Here is a 20,639-nt window from a genome sequence, read left to right on the forward strand (position 1 = left end):
TGCCCCAAGTTGTCCTGCAGAGAAAAGGAGATTCTGAGAAAACATCAAGAAAGTAGTAGCTATGGGACAAGGAGAAAAGTATCATGTCACAGAAACCATTTAATGAGTAATTCCAAGAGGAAGGAAATATTAATAAGTTCCTGTGAAAAATCTGCCTTTATATTCCTAACATTTAGCCAATAAAGGGTATTCAAATGCATGCTGAACTACAGAAATGCTTCAGAAAGGATATGAATGAATGTGAAGAATATAGTCTGCTGCCTAGAAAAATCACTTGTATCATTCCAGAGAGAAATTTCAGAGATTATGGAGTAAATTTTTAAATTGTACACAAATACTTGAGGGGGCTTCCCCGGTAGCTCAGCAGTAAAGAATCCACCTGCCAAGCAGGAGATGCAAGTTCAATCCCTGGGTTGGGAAGATCCCTTGGAGAAGGGAATGGCAACTCACTGCAGTATTCTTGCCTGGAGAATTCCATGGACAGAAGAGCCTGGCGGGCTACAGTCCATGGAGTCGCAAAGAGTCAGACATGACTGAGAAACTTAGCATGCACACAGCCTTAAAAAAGAGAAAGGATACAAGTTCTGACACAAAAAGGAAGATGGAGCGCGTATAAGGATATGTGAGGACACAGAGCCGGGAAGTAACAGATGAAGTGAGACAGCAAAGTTCACAGAGTTCCCAAATAATCTTCACAGTCTGATCATTAAAGGAAGAAAAGGTTGGGTTGAGAATTCTGTGAAGTAATGAAAACTTTTTGCAACAGTTATTCCTGAAAATGAGCATTCCCTAAAGATGAACGAAAGCAAGTTAGTATTAGTCAAGCATGGGCTACATTCAGAGTGGATTCAGGTACAAATTTTCATGATTTTGCAAAGACACCGTCTAGCGCCTGATAAAAGTCTGTAAGGAGCAAGGAAGCATGGAGATGGATCCAGTGAGGAAACTAAAGCCACGAACAACCAAGGTGTGCTCAGAATTCCTCCTCACGGTGGTGTAAGGACATCGTTTGCCTCTAATTCAACCAACTCTTTTATAAGAATCTGTCAATCAAGACCAACAAGAACCACTTCTTACATAATTTATGTATCATTTTCAATTTTAACTAACTGCCAGTATGACCCCATAAAAGAAAATAACTGATTTCTGTTTTCAAATCTTATGATGCTCAAAAATATATAATATAATAAACAGGTCTTTGGTGCAGTATGGCAGACTAGACACACATATTTTCTCTAGTCCCTCTTAAAATTTCCTAAAATTAAAGACTAAAAAAAGACATAAAGTCACAAGAAATAAAAGAATGGAAGATGAGAGCACAGAGATATTTATTTTGGAGGATGAAAAGAGGAGGACAAGTTCTGACTCTACAGAGGAAAAAAGTTGAAAGAAATAAAGTGAGGCAGGGCCCCAAACCTCAGAAGCATTGGGGAACAGAAGCACCAAGCAAGCACCTCTGAAGGCGGCAGAGGAAGGATGGAACTGAAAACCGGGGGAAAGATGGGGTGCATTGGGAGACTGGGATTGACATATAGACACCATTGCTACTATGCATAAAATAGATAACTAATAAGAACTGACTTTATAGCACAAGGAACTCTACTCAAAGCTCTGTAGTGACCTAAACGGGAGGGAAATCAAAAAAAAAAAAAAAAACAGGGTATATAAGTAAATGTATAGATTCACTTTGCTGCACAGCATAAACACAACATTGTAAAGCAACTATACTCCAATAAAAATTAATTTTAAAAAAAGGAATTTGTTGTTGTTTATTTAGGGAGCAATTAAAACATCAGATGACTGCTCCCAAGTCAATTCAGCAATGAAACCACTTCAAATGAAGACTAGAGATTTACCCTCTGGGAAAACTGAACCAGAAAAGCCCTCAGTTCTAGGACACAAAGCAAACTGAAGGCTGGAGTGAACTATGGGACTGAATCAAGGGTTTCAGTTCAGATACTCACAGTGTCCCAGCCCCCTTTCGTCACCCACCCTCCTTCCCAATATTCCTGGTCAGCCAGGAATAGACACCATCCTTCCACCTCCAGGTAAGAACAGAGAAACACCCCTCACACTCGAAGAAAAAGAGCAATAAGCAAGCCCCACACATACATACAGAGCTTCTGATTTTTGTACTTAAAAAAGGATGCTTTCCACTTTTGTGTAAAATATTTCTGTATACTACAGAATATTTCAGTTATGTTATGGAAGGGCAGAAAGTTTGTCTATTCTGTCCCATTGATGTATCTCGGTACTCAGAATAAGGCCAAGTATATATTAATAAACACTTGAATGAATGAACTATATTTAAAATCTGTTGGATTTTCATGGAGACCCAAGCACCTCAAAAATGTTGTATTTGTAGAGTATCACATACTATCCATCACTGACAAAGTCCCTAACATCACCACACTTTGCAGCTAAAGTCTACTTCATTGCACTTCAATTTTCAACATAAAATTCACAATAGTCAACTTTTTTTAATGGCTGACATTAATTTTTCTTCTGTAGGAAGAATAAATGGCTTCTAGCATTTATATTTAATAGCACCTCCTATTTAATAGCGTCTCTTCTTAAATGAAAGCACAGGAGGTTTCACTTAGAAGAGTGATTACAGACTACTGTAGGAATGAACTAGGTGGGCCCCCTAGTGGCTGGAAGAGCTAACACTCCCCAAAGTACCTGATATGCTTGAGGAATCTGGTAAACACAGTCCTTCCAAAGCTGTAGATTCAGGGGGAAAAGACCCACCTGGCTGCAAAGATACAGCAGTGACTTCTCCCCACGTCTGTGCAGTAGTCAGAGAGAGGAACAGAGCAAGTGTCAGAGAGTGAGATGGGAAATGGTACTTAGGGACAGTAACTGAACAGTGAGAAATGGCATCCTGTGCTCCTCTTCTTCCCTCATAACTGCCTCCTTATTATGTCTCTATAATTCCCCCAGAACACAAATGCTCCTACACACCCACAGCAGCGCACACACACCCCACACATGCTGCAGTGCTAACGTTTACTGAGACTGAAGCAAGGGTACCAAGGAAGTTTCACACCATTTGTCTAAATATTTAAAAGTTATTATCAAGCTAACAAACTGTTAAATATCTTCTACACTCCAACTGTGATAAATAGTCTCCATGGCAACAAAAAATTTTTTAAATACATGTAAAGCTATAGTTTTCATGAGTGAAGATAGAAAAAATACCAAAGGCAACCAAACTTAAACATGATAGTATTTCTGAATATTCTGTGATTAATCAAAATTGTCCAGTGAGTATTGATAAAGAAATCCCTAAGTCATGCATTTTAATTATTCTATAACATTTCGTTTGCTCTTCCTATATTCCATAAAAAACATGAATCATGTCGTTATAATCCAGATCGTTACGTAATTTGTGTTCTTTGGATAATAATGCCAAATTAAACTACTTTTCTTAACTCGTGCTTATTATCTTCAATTTGGAAAAACTTCACTCTATCAAAATAGTAAAAGCAGGAATCATCAACAAAATTATTGGGACAATACTTGGACATCAAAATGAACGATGAATTTTACACTCCATGTTCAATCATTGAGGTGGGGTCACCTACATTAAATATATTCTTATCATATAAAAGATTAGAAAATAGCCTAACTTTATTATTAAAACAAGTATTGACTCATATATCTTTATCCATTGTCTCTGAAAGCAATATCTGGTCCTTGATAGCATTTTTAAATTTTGCTTCTTTCCATTTTTTTTAATGCAATGTGAAGAGAAAATTGAAAATAACAGTATGCAGCTCAATTTGTTTGCATCTCTCTCCACTAGAGTTTATACCTACAACCAAAACAGCCAGAAGATAGTCCCCAGGGGAAATGAGCATCAGGACATTTTATGTGGCTCATCTCAAGGCCTGGTTCATGGCAGTCATCCTGGCATGTACCTTCTCTGCTTGATGTGTGCTTTTCATTTCTAGAAGTAGATTTCCAGACACCCAAATTTATTCTGTTCTCTCATGAGACTGGTAGCTTACCCAGGTTGACAATTCCACAGATGTTTCTGTTCAGAATATTCAAAGAACTGTGCCACTGGTCTCCAGAACTGATGTTGGGAAACTCAGTGCCATTCAGCTTCCAGCTCCCTTGTATGGGACCAATTTGGCTCTTATCAAAGCTTTTGGAACATTCTTTTCCCAAATATTTGCATGGCTGTTTCTTCTTCCTCATTATCCAATTCTCTGCTGACCTCTTAAGGGACTATTCGTGATCAAAGAAGCCTCCACGTGCCACCCCCACATCACCCACGATTTTCATCAAATCTATGAAAATTTGATGAAAACTATTTTATTTTTATCAAAATAGTTCATGCTTCCTGATATTTTCTTTTATTTATTTTTTATTTATTTATGGCAGTGCTGGATTTTTGTTGCTGTGCTTGGGCTTTCTCTAGTTGCAGCAAGCAGCGGCTACTCTTGGTTGCTGTGCTCGGGCTTTTCACTGAGGTGGCGTCTCCTGTTGCAGAGCATTGGCTCTAAGTGTGTGAGCTTCAGTAGTTGAGGCTCGTGAGCTTTTAGAGCATGGGCTGGGTAGTTGTGGCTCAGGGGCTTAGTTGCTCCCCAGCATGTGGGATCTTCTCTACCAGGGATCAAATGTATGTCTCCTGCACTGGCAGGCGGATTCTTAACCACTGCACCACCAGAGAAGTCCTCCTGATATTTTCTTGTTTATTCTTTTCTATATTGTCTGTTTCTGCTGAATGTAAGTCACAAGAATTTGTCTGCTTCTAAATCCCCAGTGCCTAGGATAGTGAGCAGGTACTCAATCAGTATTTATTAGATAAGTGAATGAAAGCCTATATATTAGCACTAGCACCAGAAGTAGAGAAAGTATGGACTTTTGATTGGTATTTCTAAGTTATGTAAAACAGGATCATGTCTAGGACCACATCTGTCAGAACGCTTGTACTGACCGCAAACGTGTCTTCTGACTATTATGAGTTATAAATTAGGAGCCCTCGGACTTTAAAACTAAAGTAAAACTTTTGAACAGTTCAATTTTATTTGCCCTCAGAAAGCAGTGACCTTGGGCCAAATTACCTTGTTCCCCCTACAAAAATCAATATTTATTAAGAGTTAATGTTACCATCTTGATTCTAGTAGAGCAGTGACAAGATGAAGGTAATCCAGCAAGGCATATAAGAGTGCAAGCTTCAGCATCAGATGGCCTCAGTTCTGATAGAAGCTTCATCATTAGGAGCTTTGTGTCCTTGGGTTTATTTAACCTCTCTAAGCCACAGTCTCCTAATTATAAGAGTGCTTGTCTCCTGGGCTGTTATGAGGATCAAATAAGATCATTTATCTAATGTTCTAAGAGTAGTCCTTGAATATTTAATAAATGTTAGCTGAAATTATTATAGGAAATTATCTATTTGAACATTTACATATTCTTTGCAAAGTCTTGCCTGAAAGCATCATTCATTAAGTTGCATGAAATAATTTCCTCTCTTAGCTTAGTGTTCACACAAAACTGCCTCTTGAAATACACTTGAGATTTTCCTTAATCAGGTGGGAAGAAGTATAAGGCCAATCATGCTCTCTTTCCAGAAGGAAATTAAGGTCATCTGCACTAATAAAACCTCTTCCAAATATCTTTTTTCCTGCTTATTTTTCTCAGCTGACTTCCTTTTGATTTTATTTTTAATTGTCTTTTTTAATATTGTATTTAACTTTGTAGCTTATGGATCTGCCATTTATGAACTGAGAGACCCTGGAGAGGTTATTTAGCATCTAATGCTCTACTTTCTTAATTTGTCAAATGAAATGGACACCGATGACACTAGCATCCCAGTCTCCTTTTATAATAACCTCTCATCTGCTGCATCCATACTCCCTTGGGGTCATACAAAGGGCCCAATCCTCTAAGCACTGAGATGAGTCTAAAAGTGAACATTAATTCAAGATGGACCAAGGAGACACCTGCCAGAAATTGCGTATTTAGGACTGAAAGAGGCAGGTCAATTCCATCTAGTAGCTGAAATTATAAAACATAAATCTCGGGAGTTGCTAGTGGCTATGTTTCCAATTTATGAAGGAGCCGGTCCACCATGAAAGAGAAGAATGACTCTAAAGAGAGAGGAGAAGGAGGGAGTCCTAATGATTCTAATGGTTCCGGGGCTGTGGCTTGGCTGTCCCTTTAGACAGCCCACTATCTTCCCAATAAATTCTCCTTTTTGCACACATCATTTGGGTATGAGGTCCAAATAGTTCTAACACAGAGAAAATAAACTCTCCTTTTAGTTCTAATAGTTATAACATGCAGTCCTAACATATAGAAAAGAATTCTACTTTTAATAGTTATTAAGGAAAATGAATGAGATAAAGTAAGTGCCTGGTGTACTGTGTATGTGTGTGTCCTCGGTAAAGCATGACTCTTTGAGACCCTATGGACTGTAGCCTACCAAGATTCCGTCCATGCGATTTTCCAGCCAAGAATACTGGAAAGGGCTACCATTTCCTACTCCAGGGGATCTTCCCAACCCAGGGATTGAACCTACATCTCTTGTGTCTCCTGCACTGGCAGGAGAAATCTTTACTACTAGCTCCACCTGGCCTATTACTCGGCATATAATTCTTGCTCAAGAAATGAAACTTATTAACATTATTTAGAAAATTGAAATATAAATAATTAACAAACACAATTAAAATTTTTTTTTTAATTTTATGGCCACACCGTGTGGCATGTGAGACCTGAGATCTCTGACCAGGGATTGAACCCGTGTCCCCTGCATTGGAAGGGCAGAGTCTTAACCACTGGACCACAAAGGAAGTCCCTAAACACAATTTTCTTAGCTTACAAGTCTCCTTTCAATTTCAAAATCACTCAAAAGTATTCTTTGGTTTGGGATCTTGAAAGAATTGCAAAATAAGAGAAATGCTCTGAATTAATTTTGCTACACATTATTGTGTAAATCTAAGTAGTTCTTACATAGTTAAACAGGCTTCAGTTCAGTTCAGTTCAGTCGCTCAGTCGTGTCCGACTCTTTGCGACCCCATGAATCGCAGCACGCCAGGCCTCCCTGTCCATCACCAACTCCCGGAGTTCACAGAGAATAGTAAAGCCTCTGACCCAGAAACTCACAATTTCATGCTTAATTCATGTGTTTGTAGTAAATACATGGAGGGAAAGTGGGAAAAGTAACAGACTTGCATTCTACTTTTCCCACACCTACAGGAAAAAGCCTGACACATTTAAATGGGCAAAATACTAATGTAGCTGCATGCACCGCAGGCTTCACAGAGGGTAAGCGATGCGGTAGAGAGAATGACAATACCTGGAGAGATACCACACTGACATTATCAAAAGGGATGTGTCCATTAGGCTCTGTGACAGCTGGATTTGCATAACATGTCACACCATTGATGGCAGGTAATGCTTTAGGTTGATGAGTTTTTTCTTGAGGAGGACCAAAGTCATTATTTCCAAAGTGGGTGTGATCATTCTACAGGGAAAAACAAGACAGGAAAATGTTACAAGAAGAAACAAAGATTGCTCATGCAGGCAAGAGAATTTAATGGTTTTTATCTATAAGAGAAAAATGTAGTATAATCTTTTTAGATTAAAAAAAATTCTCTCCCTTTAAATGTATCCTCATTTATTAGATTCTGTTGTGGGTTGTTTTTTTTTCATGTTTTAGAGTACATATACCTTCTTATGTTAATGAATATGAGAGGAAACAAATTATGTGCATCTGTTATTGGACATTAAATTGTTAGTATTTACTCCAAATTCTACAATAAGAATCAACTGTTCCTCTTATACTTATCAATATATTGATTCTTTTCTTTCTGCTCATATTCACAAGTCTAATAACTGAACTGTTCACATAACTGTAAGAATAAAATTCCTGCCTTTACATGCCTATATAAAGTAACTTTAGAGGGTAAAACATCAAACATTTAAAATAAAGTCCATTTACCTGACCATACGTCTTCAATAACATCTTTAGTGTTCTTTCAAAAAAGAAAAGGATGTAAAATCCGCCAAACACAGCAACTGCCTTCTCAACATAGTTGTTAACTTTAGGATTGAATCCAAATGCCTAAGGCAGAAAAAAAGGCTTACGGTTAAGATCAAATAATTTAATTTAATTCAGTATATATAATTTTCACCACAGTTCTAAGTCCATCCTTCACATCCAAGTAATACTGGAAAATTTACCTGCCAAAAACCTGAAATTTGAATAATCAAACTATAAGAGATGGCATCGAAGTCTTATAACCAGAGAAAGCTCTATTAAATAAAGCCCCCAGAGTAACTTATAGTTTCCTAGCTATAAAATCTTCAGCAATATTGGCCTAAAAAAGTAAACTTTTCATAGTAAAAAAGCAGTACTGATTCCTCTATTTATAAGATAACAGTAGATATAGGTCATAAAGACAAATGAGACATTGATTACCCACTTTTCCTAAAAGTAATATATTTTCCCCTCATATCCAGAGTCAAATTTTTAAAGCAAATATGGCAGCTCACTTGGATTACTGTTTTCACAAGAGATCTTCTTGAATGTAGAGGATCCTAGTAAGTCCTACAGAGATAAATTAAGAACTGAGCTCCAGAATAAAGAAGAAAAAATTTAAGATACCAGGCACACAGACACACACGCACACACAGACACACACACGCACACACAGACACACACGCACACACAGACACACATACACACACACAATGATAATGAAATAATGCATCATTTAAAGAACATAGGGCAAGAGCAAGAGTTTGAAATTATAGAGCCAAGAAGTTCTAAGCAGATAAGAATTACAAACTTAGAAGACACCTGGGTTCTTGTTCTACATTTGTCTCTGCAGGGGAGACGTCATGTCTCATCTTCATTTCAGTAGCTTCTCTGGACCTATTTATACAGTGCAAAATGACATAAAATACCTGCTCCATGTACCTAACACAGAGGGTATGAAACTAAAATAACAAAGGGGAAGTAATTTTGCCACAAAAGGAATAATTATGCAAATTGGGGTTATTATTAAACAGATAGATTCTTTAGTGTTTACATAATTCTCTGAGCACATCCATCCATAATTCCCTAATTAATACAGAAAGGCAAAAAAAATATCTTTAAGTGCTACTGAAGAAGTGTCTTATTTTCCTAGTAGACATTTTTATGTATTATTACATTTTCAATAAAAGAGAAAACTTCAAAATCATAAAGGTACAATCCTCAGTTCACATACAATATCAGTTTAATTTAATTTGACCCACAAATCAGATGAGTTAATATATATGTTATATTAAATATGGTCCATGTATAATATTACATGTAATGTTTTTATTCAGAAAATCTGAACTATAATCCTGGCTTTGTTACTGAGTATAAGTGATTTAATCTCCTTGGATTTTAATTTTTGCAATTTTGGATTTTAATTTTTGCAATTGAGGGTTTGAAGTACATGTTCTCCTAGGTCCCTTCTAGATATAATACTATGACTTTAAGAAGTTACATCCCCACTTTCATACAGTTATAATTTCCTAAAACTTATGAGCTGAAGGTGGTACTACTTTCTCTCTGTTTGGAGCTCCGCCTTTGTATGTACACGGGCTGGAGTAATGTCATCCACGTGTGCATGGATTTCTCTAGGTCTCCTTTGTGGCTCCTTCCTATTAATGTCTTTCTCTCCTTCCCATCTCTTTGCCTCTAGTCATTCTCCTCCCTCTGCCTCTATTCCCTATATGACCACATTATACATTTGAAGTAAAACGTATATATCATGTGCTGATTAACTCTGGGCAATGGCATTGGTAACACATAACATTAAAGGAAAAAGTAAGCTGCTATTTATTTATCGGCCCTCAATTGATTTTTTTTCCACAGTCAAAAAAAAAAGAAATGAAAAGGTTTGTCAGCCTTTTTCTAATATGTCCTCTGATCTTCCACAGCGGTTGTAAATATATGAAGGAATTTTGTTGTATATGTTTAGTAAATTAGATACTGTGTGCTCTCCAGAAATAAATAAATAATAAGTACAGAAAATCAAATTTGCTGAATGTGTGACAGAATGGAGTTGTTAAGGCCCTCCAAGGTGTCCCAGGGCTGTCTGAGCACGTCCTGGTGTCTAGCCACCCAGAAGATGAATTTTCTCCCTGACACTGACTTCCCCAGAGTTTGGGACAAGCTTTTCCATTTGCTGTGATTCAGCTTTTTCTTATCCAAAACACTATAAACCAGACCATAAAGTGCTGCAAGAATTATGGAGGCTTAAAATGTACAAAGTGGTGAAACATTTAAAAGCAACAATTATTCACAGAAATAAACAGCCCAACCTCCTTACCTCTGGTATAAGTTGGAAAATTGCATTTGAAAATAGAGTCCCAATGGCCAGCCCCACAAAATAGGTCAGAATCTTAGGGAAATAAGATTTCTTTATCAATGGAGTCAAAACCAATCCGAGGAGAGATGCCAGATTAATAATTGTCACTGACAGGAATCCATATCCCCAAACTGTGGGTGAGAGGGAAAGAGTGGAAATTAATTAGTGCAAAGGAGCAAACGACATCTTACTGTACATTAAGCCTGAAATGTGTTTCTTCTTTAAAGGCTTTTCAAGGAGAAGATATGGGGGGGTGAGTGCAAGATAGGGGTCGAGATGGGTGGGAGTGGTTAGCTTCAAGATGACCATAGTTGCTGACACTGAGCTGGTCATAATCACTCGTTTGCAGGCGCCTGTGGACAGCACCTCCTCGGGAGAGGAGCAGCTCAGCCCCCCACCTGGGCCTCCAGGGAGCCCCAGTGTAGTGAGCACTCAGGAAGGGAGCATATGGCAGCGGGGGAGAGTGCATACCTTGCACAACTCACCCTACTGGGCTCAAAGGTGAAAATATGCTACACACATAGATGGGGGTGCATTCTTCATATCTCCATCCGAGGGCAAGGCACCCTAGTGATGCTTAATAAATATTACTTAGAATGAAATGATTAGATGGCATCCTAAGGTCTTTAGCCAATGGTATGCATGACCTTTGGGCCTCAATATCTCCTCAGTTATCCTAGAGGAGATGGAAGACAAAATGGGAATGTGAGGAACAGCCTGTGCGAACTGTGCAGGTGCCAGGGTAGGACAAGCTGAGACACAAGTTAGCCCCTGGAACTGTCTGACACTAGCTTTGCCCATGGCCTCACTCACGGCATGCAAAGGACAGTGTGAAAAATTAGAAAGCTGCCTCTGAATTGTCACTTCTTTAAAATGTCCAGAAAGCATTTTTAAATGTTGGGGTGTTTTTTTTGTTGACACTATCATTGGGGTACATGTTGGCGAGTGCTTGCCATGTGCCATGCTAACTGACTGCTGCTAAGTCACTTCAGTCATGTCCAACTCTGTGCGACCCCATAGACGGCAGCCCACCAGGCTCCCCCATCCCTGGGATTCTCCAGGCAAGAACACTGGAGTGGGTTGCCATTTCCTTCTCCAATGCATGAAAGTGAAAAGTGAAAGTGAAGTCGCTCAGTCGTGTCCGGCTCTTAGCGATCCCATGGACTGCAGCCCACCAGGCTCCTCTGTCCATGGGATTTTCCAGGCAAGAGTACTGGAGTGGGGTACCATCGCCTTCTCCGTGCTAACTGACTAACCTGTATTAAATCATTTTATCCTCGCAAATCCCTGTGAGGCTAGTACTATTACCTCCTTAATGCAGTTGAAAAAACCAAGGCACGTGGAGTTCATTTGAATTTATTTAAGTTGCCCAAGTCATGCGAATAGAATAAGAGATTTAAACCCAGTCCAGTCCCAGGACCCACATTCCTTAGCAATATGCTTTATATTCCTTAGAGGTGATCTAATTTTTAAAAAGCCCGAGACTCAACAAAACAGTGAACATTTTATATTGTGCTTCCTGCATACAGGATTGCTGACCATTACTCTAATGACTCTAACTACAAATAAACAGTCCTAGCAAACGGAGCCTAGAATGTAGACCAAACGGTGGTTTCTGCCAACAAGGTGTTTGAACCATTGGCTTGGGGAGGCTAGCAGGAACACATATACACAAAGCAAAACAAGGTAGCTTGGGCTGAGCACCATATGAAGAGGACAGATAATAAATGTTACAATGTTACCACAAAGATCATCACAGCACCCACCATGCCTTTATCTTCCACAGATACTTTCCTATCAGTCCCAGACTCCTGACCATCCCTAGAGTTATCTCACCAGACTCCGAAGATCCACCTTGTTCCCATTTGTTACCTTATCGCCTAATGCAATACTACCCACACCCCTCAGCACTTCCACTTAGAGAAAGTTCTCAACCCCACCTCTTCCTCCAGAGTATAATCTGTGTGGGTAGCCCTTAGCACAAACATCCTTCTATCCATCACTCGCCTACATGTGTTCATTCTTTCAATAAATATTTATAATCTAATCAGGTAGATAAGATATATACACATCGAAACTAAAATCAAAAAATCAAAGTGCAAAGAATTTTTTGAGTATCAAACAGAGGCAAAGCCACTACAGGTATTAAGCTCATCAGTTTCCCCCTGAGATATCCTATTCCACTACCCTGGTCCACTGTCTCTATAAACAGCAGAAGCATCAGGATCAATTCCAATTTCTCACTCCCCACAGTCAATTCCAAACACAATTAGCAACCAAACTCAATCAATTCTGCTTGAGATATTTCACTCATTTCTCCATCCCATCACCTGTGCCTTGAGTTCAGGCTCTTGTCATCTCCCAGTCTTCATCGGCTGCCTTATGACAGCCTTCTGTCTGGTCTTCCTCTCCCTACTTGACACAGCCACCAAACTCATTATCTGAAAACAGGATTCTGATCACCTTGTGTTCCTATTTGCAACTGCCCTTCATATAAACTGCCACACAACCTTGACAGTACTGTTTATTTACCCCCTTATCAACATGGCTTTCATGGAGACACAATGTTTTCCATATACAGAATATCTTTGCACTGTGATTCTTTACCTAGAAACACCTTTCTGTCCTCATTGCCTGACAAACTCACACACGGCTCTCCACACCAATGATAAGACCTCCTCTCCTCCATGAAGCCTTTCTGGCTCCTCTGGGAGGAGATCTCTTCCTCATCAAGTTCCCCACAGCTCTTTGAAGATATCTGGGGCATTTGCCATTTCTTGCGTGCCACTATCATTTTATCACTTATATATTTGTCTGCTTCCTAGGTGGCACTAGTGGTAAAGAACCCACCTGCCAATGCCGGAGACACAGGATCAATCCCTGGGTCAGGAAGATCCCCTGCAGGAGGGCATGGCAACCCATTCCAGTATCCTTGCCTGGAGAATCCCATGGACAGAGGAGTGTGGAGGGCTACAGCCCATGGGGTCACAACGAGTCGGACATGACTGAAGCGACTTAGCACACATGTATGCATATTTGTCTACCAATTATAAGATTTTCAAGGACAGGGGCTATGTTTTATTCATCCTCAGAGCCCAGAATGTTGCCCAGCAAATAGCACACATACCTTGATGAATTAATGAATGCCATATTTTCAAGGCACAGCCTAGAACTCTGTCAAAAAAATACCAGTTCATTTGCTAGTCCAATGTTTCTAACCTTCCTTACTATCACTGTGCACATTTATTGGAACCACCTGGGGAATGGTGGGAGTGTGTACCATTACACTCCAGGCTCACAGCATAGCTTTCCCTTCATGTTGTTAGGGCATTACTCAAGGGGAAAAAAGATCCATTCATCCACTCAACTTGAGCACCAAAGAACGAATTAATATCAAAATATTCCTTGAACCTCTCCATCTACACATGGGACTCCCTTTAATGATCTGTTTCAGAGAAAATCCTTTCTCTCTGCTTCTCAGTGAGCTCTGAAGGATTATTAACAGATTTTCAAGGAATATTAGTAACAACAGCTAACGTGTACTGAATGCCCATGATGTGATAAGACTATTCTAAGAACATCATCTTTTCAAACTCATTTAATTCTTTTATTTCACAGTTTTTAAAAGGATAAATTAAACCATTTAACCCATTCCCTAATGTCTTAAATAAATGTAGTTGTTGTTTTTTTTAATTTAGTAAGTAGACATGATATAAATTTTAGTTCATCTGGCTCACTGTTATACAACAAAACAGGAGTCAGGAGCCCTGGGCTCTCATCCCACTTTAGGTATTGTACCTGAAGGAAGCCATTTAACCCCACTGGAGCACAGACTTATGTCATCGGTTGTATTACAGAGTTGGACAATGTGATTTTCAGGGATACTATTAAGGGTAAGATACTATTATTCTTATCTGTTATTTGAATTGAAAGGCATTCTGTAACTAAAAAAAAAAAAAAAATGAGGCAACTTTAGACCATTAACTTACTGCTAAAATATAATTAATCTCCTAGAAAATTTGATTTACCATCAGTTTATTGCACTCATCAATATGAGTTTGTAAAGCACATGAAAGGCAACTGCAAAATCACAAAATATGAAGTCTCAGATTATGTGAAACTCTTATCTGCTCACTGAAATATCAGAGTAAATGTACTCATAAAATCCTGGTATCATGACTCTTTCAGTTCAGTTCAGTTCAGTCACTCAGTCGTGTCCAACTCTCTGAGAACCCATGAACTGCAGCACATCAGGCCTCCCTGTCCATCACCAACTCCCAGAGTTCACTCAAACTCATGTCCATAGAGTCAGTGATGCCATCCAACCATCTCACCCTCTGCCGTCCCCTTCTCCTCCCACCTTCAATCTTTCCCAGCATCAGGGTCTTTACAAATGAGTCATGACTCTTTGGCTTGCTTTTATTTTGGTTTTTCATTCCCTTGAATGAGCTCAAAATTGTCTCTGTATTAAGTAAACTGTTATATAAAGAATCCAGGGCATTTCATTATTTAAAAAATCATTTCTGTGTTAGAAAAGAATAGTCTTACATGGGGGCCAAGGAATGGAGTCAACCTCTGAGCACGTGTGTAAGAAGAGCAAAGGCACATTCTTCCTATTTTCTGCCAGGCACTGTTCTAGGTACTTGCATATGTTAACTCATTTACTATTTCCAACAATTCTACAAGGAAAGTACTATTACTATCTCCATTTTACAAATGAAGCACAGAGACAGGCTGTGTAATCTTGAGCAAATGATTTTGAACTGTGTCTCAGTTTCTTAGGCTGTAGAATGGGAATAACTGTTCCTTCATCATTTAGTTGTCCAAAGATGAATTGAGTTAACATATAAAAGAATTTGGAAAAGTGGCTGTTACAGTAAGCACTACATAAAAGTTGGCTATGATCATTATTTTTGCCTTCATTGTTATCCCTGTTACTCATATATACACAAAGGAATCCAAAAGTTGGTAAAAAAAAAAAAGGCACTTGCTTTGTTGAGGCTTCCCTTTTCTTCTCCATTTTTACTCTATGTTCTCTATCTCTTTATGTTCTCTATCTATATCCGCATTAGATGTGCTCACTCAGACCAGTGGCTCCAAAGACCACTAGAATGACAAATCTCCAGCCTCAACCTAGTCTCTGGATGTGTGTATCCACTGTCTACTGGACATTGCCCCTTGTGGGTCTACATCAACAGCTTACACCAATCACATCAAAAATACACTCACCACTCGCTTCCTCCACAACAAAGTGCTCCTCCCCAGTCTTGTCCACCCCAGGATACAGGTGCAACCATTTATACAGTTTCTCTGGCTCAAATTTCATTCATCTTTCCCTCTCACACATCCAGTGCAGAGGGCAAACCACCTTAGCACCATCTCCAAAGTCCACCCTGAGTGCCCACATGCTTTGACGATCAGTCATCCGACCCTGTGACCTCATGGATTGGGATGTTTTCCTGGTGAGAATACTGGAGTGGGCTGACACTTCCTCCTCCGGGGAGCTTGACAACCTAGGGATCGAACCCACGTCTCCTGGGTCCCTGCGTTGCAGGCCAGTTCTTTACTGCCGAGCCATCGAGTCATTGGGGAAGCCTCACAGAAATCCATCCTGAATCTGACCGTATCTCCTCACTTCTCCTCTCCCACCTTAGATCAAGCCCTCATCAGGCTAAGCCCCCTACCCCTGATCCATTTCCCTGCTTCTACTCTTGCCCCATAACAACTTACTCTTCAAACTGCAAGTAGAATAATCTTTTACAAATCCAAATAAAATCATATCACCCTCTTGTTTAGAACCCTACAGTGTCTTCATACCACATTCAGAACAAAATTCAGTTTACCACGCCCTACAGGCCCTCCCTATCTGGCCCCTGGCTACCATCTCCTTCTACTCTGCTTCCTGCTCACTGTGCCCAGACCTGCATGCTTTCTCACTGATGCATAAGCACATGCCAAGATCATCCCCAAGCTTATGCTGGTATTCCCTGGACCAAGAATTCTGTCCCCCAGAGAAGATCTAGCCATGGCCCTCTCCCTTCCCTCAGTAATCCTTAATAAACAGAAAATAAAGGAACAAAACAAAAGAGAATTAAAATACTCACGTGGGGCAGGTAACAATCGGAGAATACCATGAAATTGTAAAGTTAGCAAACAGCGCCTCAACAGTTGGTTTATCTCACTCATGAAAGAATTCTTCCACACATTTAAGTATGTGAACTATATATTAAGAATATACTCACTTATATTTTAAATTTTCTTTACAATTGTTTTTTAATGCAATAATCTATGGCAACACTACTATAGGCACTTAAAATAGTCAGTGGCATTTTCTTTCATTTTTGAAAATCAAAGCAGTAATAACTCAGTACCTTAAGATTTAATTTAGAATCATACTAGCTCCCTTTTCCCTTTACTGACAGTGACAGATAAATTGACAGGTTTTAAAATAATATGATAAGCACAAGGTAATGGAAAAGGATCAGTTATGACCCAAATAGTGAATGCAAAAAGTGTAATGTGCCATCCAATGTACACAGCATAAAATATATATTGTTTAAAACTAGACCAAAATTTATAAAATTTTCAATTGGTACCAAGTAAAACTTTGACTCCATAAATAGAAGAGCATAACTTTTGAGGCATAAATGAGTTCCAGTCATACTTACTCTGAAAGATTTCCAGAATATAAGTTGGTTTTTGTTTTGTTTTTTTTTTTTAACCAAGGGATTCTGTGCAGATTGATTCAGAGCAATAAAGCAGAAGTATCTTGATTTCATTTCAGACTAGCCCCCAGATTTTTCCAACAAATGAGAAAAAAACTTCCAACATACCCTCTGAAAGACTGGGTTTTGTTTTGTGTTTGAGCCTTTCCTTGCAAGGGTGAAAGTTCAGTTGCTGTAAGACTGCTGGACAGATGACAGAGAAGTTTGAGCTGGTGATCTGTGTAACATTTGAAAAGCCATGAAGGGAAAAGATCTCTGCAGCTGATAAACACTGAAACAGAAGAAACAAAGTAAACATATATGTGTCAACACAGCAAAAGTCTGCAGCAAAGATACCATAAAGAGATACAAAGTATTTTCTCTAGACACTCAACATTACTGTTTATACACAGTTCAGTTCAGTTCAGTCCCTCAGTCGCCTCCGACTCTTTGCAACCCCACGAGTCGCAGCATGCCAGGCCTCCCTGTCCATCACCAACTCCCGGAGTTCACTCAGATTCACGTCCATTGAGTCAGTGATGCCATCCAGCCATCTCATTCTCTGTCGTCCCCTTCTCCTCCTGCCCCCAATCCCTCCCAGCATCAGAGTCTTTTCCAATGAGTCAACTCTTCCCATGAGGTGGCCAAAGTACTGGAGCTTCAGCTTTAGCATCATTCCTTCCAAAGAACTCCCAGGGCTCATCTCCTTCAGAATGGACTGGTTGGATCTCCTTGCAGTCCAAGGGACTCTCAAGAGTCTTCTCCAGCACCACAGTTCAAAACAAGCCTACTGTAAAAATGTATAGACCTCTATAATTGTGAAGCAAATCACACCTCTTTAATGCTAGAAACTAGAAAAATGGCCAAAAAATTTTTTCTTGATCAACAGCCTATCTATAGCAGCCAAAATGTAAGTTTGGGGATTTCCAGGATTCTAAAAATATTAACAGTGAACCAATTCACACAAAGAGGTCTAAAACAACTTTATATCCTCAGTCTTCCATCTCTGTTTTTCTTTGGTTCAAATAGGTATTTCATGGAGGCTACTGAAGTGGCTCAGAATAGCATTTCTTATAGACAAACACACCTGGTTCCCTTATAATTTCATGATTAAGAAATTCATCCATCCTAGACTAAAATAATAAGAATCTTAATATGTAAAAGTTGTTTGAAAACAGGTCTTTAGAACAAGTCATTGTTTGCTAAAATATCTATTATTCTCAGTGATGGTGGGTAGCTTTTCTGTATCATAGAAAGTTTTGAAAATGGTGCGAGGCTGTTTAGAAATTCATTTAACTATTAATAAGGAATAGAGCCTGCATTAGAAAAAAATTCTCTTCAGAAATAACTTTTTTAAAGTGTCAGTTTACTCAGGTATATTTTAACTGTAAACTTTCTTCTATATACTTGGATTATTAAGATGAATATAAAAGAAATTAAATGTGTTTAATTAAATTAAATTAGCAGAAATTATTACTGCTAATAAATGTTGTAAGAATTACAGAGCATTAAAAATACCCAGTCACTCAAATAAAAAAATTATATCTCTAATAAATGCAAAGAACATTTCTTCACATACTTCAGCCAATATTTAAGCCCCACTAAGACTTCAGCTTTGCTCTCTGGACTGGATTGTGTCCTCCCCAAATATATATGTGGAAGCCCTTTGTTGTTGTTTAGTCCCTCAGTTGTGTCCGACTCTTTGCAGCCCTATGGACTGCAACCCACCAGGCTCCTCTGTCCATGGGATTTTCCAGGCAAGAGTACTGGAGTGGGGTGCCATTTCCTACTCCAGAGGATCTTCCCAACCCAAGGATCGAACCAGTCTCTCAGGGTCTCCTGCACTGCAGGTGAATTCATTACCACTGAGCCACTGGGGAAGCCCTACTGAAGTCCTAACCCTCTACAAAATGTATGAAGTTGCCAAAGGCTAAGACTTCAATTGCCTTAAAGAAAATGCACATTCAGACAACTGTTAATGTTGAAAAATGTACCTAAAGTTATTCTTTATTCAAGCCAAACTCTCCTTTGGGTTTATGACAGTGAGAACTGTGTGCCATCCCTAGAAGAGGTGACAATATACTCGATGCTCTGGTAACAGTCTTTCCTAAGGTCAAGAATAGGGGATAATGAACTAATGGAGGGAAAAAATAGCTTGAAGGCCAACCAGGGGAGAGAAAGTGGGTATAGTGTACTCATTACCATGAGGACACCTAGCAGTATAATTGCAAGGCTCAAACATTACAGAGTCCAGGGAACTCCCTGGCAGTCCTGTGGTTAGGATTCCACACTTGCAATTGCCTAGGGCCTGGTTTCAATCCCTCTTTAGGGAACTAAGTTTTGGCAAGCTACAAGGCCCGGCCAAAAGCAAAAAAAAAACTACAGAGTCCATGTGGCTCAATTGCCTCATTGCATGATTCCAGAAATAAATAGGTCTAGAAGTAGAAACACAAAGCTGCACTGTTTCCCTGCAAGGAAATGCCTCCAAAATAGGAGGAAAAGGGGAAGCTGTGCATAGATAATGTGCAAAGTCTTCTCAGAACTCACAATCTAAGACTTCGTAAAACTTGATGACTGCTAAACAGTTCCTTTTAGATTCTAATGTGACGCATTCATGGGTCAGGAAATCCACTTACAACATCAGAGTCAGCATTTTGTAAGTAAGTAAAAAACAATATCATAGAAACTGTAGAGCATATCACATAAAACAAGAATAAGTATTGCTTAGTCAAACTTTTGCTTCGGTTACACTTTATACATACCAGACACATGGATACTGAACTGCAATATAAAGTTCATTTCTTACTGTAAATGGCAGTAAAGAGTTTTAAAGTCACTATCCTTATGGATGCCAGACTGTCCATTATAAATCATTAAAGACACTAAAAAAATGCAGTCAAGAATATAAATCAATATTGTAAGATAGCTGAGAGTCTTGATGATCTGTGCTGAAAGAACAAAAAGGTAGTGAAACAACAAAACTCAAGATTTGCTTTATGATTTTAGAATGAGGATTACTAACAGTGTGACAAAACTGAATTAATGGCAGCCCTGCTTCATTTAAAGTGGCTATCTATTTCAGAAAACAAACAGTGACTGCCAGAAAAGGGGATGAAGTAGGTGTAGGAGATTAAGAGATACAAACCTCCAGTTATAAAATAAATAAGCCATAGGGTTGTAATATACAGCATAAGGAACATGGTCAATAATATTGTCATAATTTTATGTGGGGATAGATGGTTACTACTTATCACTTCATAATGCCTGCAAATTTCTAATCACCAAAACTAACATAATCTAATATAATCTAACATAATCTAACCACCTAAAACTAGCATAATATTGTATGTCAACTATATTTTCATTTTAAAAAATAAAAATAAAGGAGTTATGAGTGAAAATTAATTGACTTAGTTTAATTAAATATTAGGTTGGTGCAAAAAGTAATTGCAGTTTTTGCACTGTTGAAATTTGACATTTGATACTGGATACATTCTTAAATAAATGTGGTTATGTTACATAACATTTTAATGCACATTTCTCAGTTTATGTTTTTTTTGCCAATGACATGGCT

The 20,639-nt window shown here is 38.8% G+C and overlaps 1 protein-coding gene across 4 annotated transcripts in view; it reads right to left on the reverse strand.

Annotated features, from left to right (window-relative positions):
• Positions 1-20,639, reverse strand: part of SLC39A8 (solute carrier family 39 member 8) — an 83,900-nt gene that overhangs the window by 34,909 nt on the left and 28,352 nt on the right. For all 4 annotated transcript variants that reach the window (XM_086406765.1, XM_086406762.1, XM_086406764.1 and 1 more), the window contains 4 exons: positions 17,195-17,357; positions 10,323-10,492; positions 7,955-8,077; positions 7,310-7,477 (listed from right to left, as the gene is read on the reverse strand). In XM_086406765.1, the coding sequence (XP_086262891.1) occupies positions 7,310-7,477; positions 7,955-8,077; positions 10,323-10,492; positions 17,195-17,357 (624 nt within the window). The remainder of the gene's footprint in view (positions 1-7,309; positions 7,478-7,954; positions 8,078-10,322; positions 10,493-17,194; positions 17,358-20,639) is intronic.

Source organism: Bos grunniens, chromosome 6 (assembly GCF_055505025.1).
Source record: "Bos grunniens cultivar Pamir isolate PY7600 chromosome 6, Bosgru_T2T1.0, whole genome shotgun sequence".
NCBI lineage: Eukaryota > Metazoa > Chordata > Mammalia > Artiodactyla > Bovidae > Bos > Bos grunniens.